General features: G+C 48.9%; 1 protein-coding gene across 4 annotated transcripts in view; it reads right to left on the reverse strand.

The window, feature by feature from the left end:
* The window catches only part of LITAF (lipopolysaccharide-induced TNF factor), a 38371-nt gene that overhangs the window by 12767 nt on the left and 23847 nt on the right, over positions 1-1757 (reverse strand). For all 4 annotated transcript variants that reach the window (XM_010850672.1, XM_010850670.1, XM_010850673.1 and 1 more), the window contains exon 2: positions 192-416. In XM_010850672.1, the coding sequence (XP_010848974.1) occupies positions 192-411 (220 nt within the window). In that variant the 5' untranslated portion in view covers positions 412-416. The remainder of the gene's footprint in view (positions 1-191; positions 417-1757) is intronic.

A 1757-nucleotide genomic window follows, 5' to 3' on the forward strand; every position in this document is an offset into this window, starting at 1 on the left:
GGTTGCCATTCCCTTCTCCAGGGGATCTTCCCGACCCAGGGATCAAACCTGGGTCTCCTGCATTGCAGGTGGATTCCTATTATTTTCTAGCTGCACCAAGTGGCATGTGGGATCTTAGTTTCCCGACCAGGGATCGAACCTGTGCCCTCTGCAGTAGAAGGGAAGGGGGTCAGCAAGTTGTACGTACGTACTTGCATTGGCATTGGGGACAGGCACTGGCTGGGTGTAGTAGGCAGGTGGGTTCATCCCCTTCCCATCCGGGCCCGTCATGAGCCCCGTGTTCGGCCCAGGCGTGGGTGCTGGAGGTGTGGGGTAGTAACTGTTGACAGCCACCGTCTCTTCATAGGATGGGGGTGCAGTCGGCACCGCGGAGGGCCCAGCGGCCGCCTGGTAGGATCCTGGAACAGACATTTTACCTAAAGCAAAACCAGAAGACACCAGATCAGCAACTCCATGGACATCCCCGCCCCCGTCCAGTCTCTTCATTTCCACCCTCAGTCTTTCATTTTCTTCCTGATAAACAGATGATCAGGAAATGACCAGTATCCAGCCTCATTCAAAAGCCACAAAAGGAATGACCATCAGCCCTTCCAGACCCAGGAAGGACCACCTTAACAAGAGATTCCCTATGTAAAGCTAAAAGGTAGAGCACTTCCCTGGTGGTTTAGGGGTTAAGACTCTGCACTTCTCCTGCGGGGGGCACGTGTTCGATCCCTGGTCAGGGAACTAAGATCCCACATGCTGACCAAAAAAAAAAAAAAATGATTGCCTTGGGTATTGCACATCCTTTGCATTTTCATTTAAATAAATAAATAAAAGGTAGATAATAACAAGAGAAAAATCACCCAAAACTAGAAATTTACCAGGGGAGGGGCTTCCCTGGTGGCTCAGTGGTAAAGAATCTGCCTAAAACAGGAAGATCCCACATGCCTCGGAGCAACAAAGCCGATGCACCACTATTGAGCCTGTACTCTAGACCTTGTGCGCTGCAGCTACTGAAGCCCGCAGGCCCCAGAGCCTGCGCTCTGCAACAAGAGAAGCCACTGCAATGAGAAGCCCATGTACCGTGACTAGAGAGTAGCCCACTGCCCCTTCCCTATCGCCACAACTAGAGAAAATCCAGAGCAGCAACGAAGACAAAAGTAAATTAAATTATGGAAAAAAGAGAGAGAGAGAAAAAATCCCCAAGGCAAACATCAGCCAAATGTGAGCAGAAGCTTTTTCACACTTGAAACCATCACCTAACCACAATCTTTCACATCTAATGTTTTTTCTTTTGTCGCTTTTTTTCATTAATCGCTGCAACCTTTACTCAGTGTTTCAGGGGACGGAAAAAACAAAGGCCTTCAAAACCCAACTACAAACTATGGCAAAAGGAATACTGAGCAAAACAAGCCAGATGCCAAGAAACGCATACCATGTAATGCTAGATACCTCAAGTCCAGAAAGGAACCCTGGGGCTAGAAGTCAAGAAAGTGATTAATTTGGGAAGGGGAAGTGGAGCCTAGAAGCAGGGGAAGAGGGTTAGTCATGTTCTCTTTCTTCATCTGGGGTGGTTACATAGGAATGTCCACTTTGTGAAAACTAGAGTTGTACAATTCGGAGAAGGCGATGGCACCCCACTCCAATACTCTTGCCTGGAGAATCCCATGGACGGAGGAGCCTGGTAGGCTGCAGTCCATGGGGTCGCTAAGAGTGGGGCACGACTGAGCGACTTCACTTTCACTTTTCACTTTCATGCATTGGAGAAGGAAATG

Source organism: Bison bison, unplaced genomic scaffold (assembly GCF_000754665.1).
Source record: "Bison bison bison isolate TAMUID 2011002044 unplaced genomic scaffold, Bison_UMD1.0 scf7180017864293, whole genome shotgun sequence".
Classification (NCBI taxonomy): Eukaryota; Metazoa; Chordata; class Mammalia; order Artiodactyla; family Bovidae; genus Bison; species Bison bison.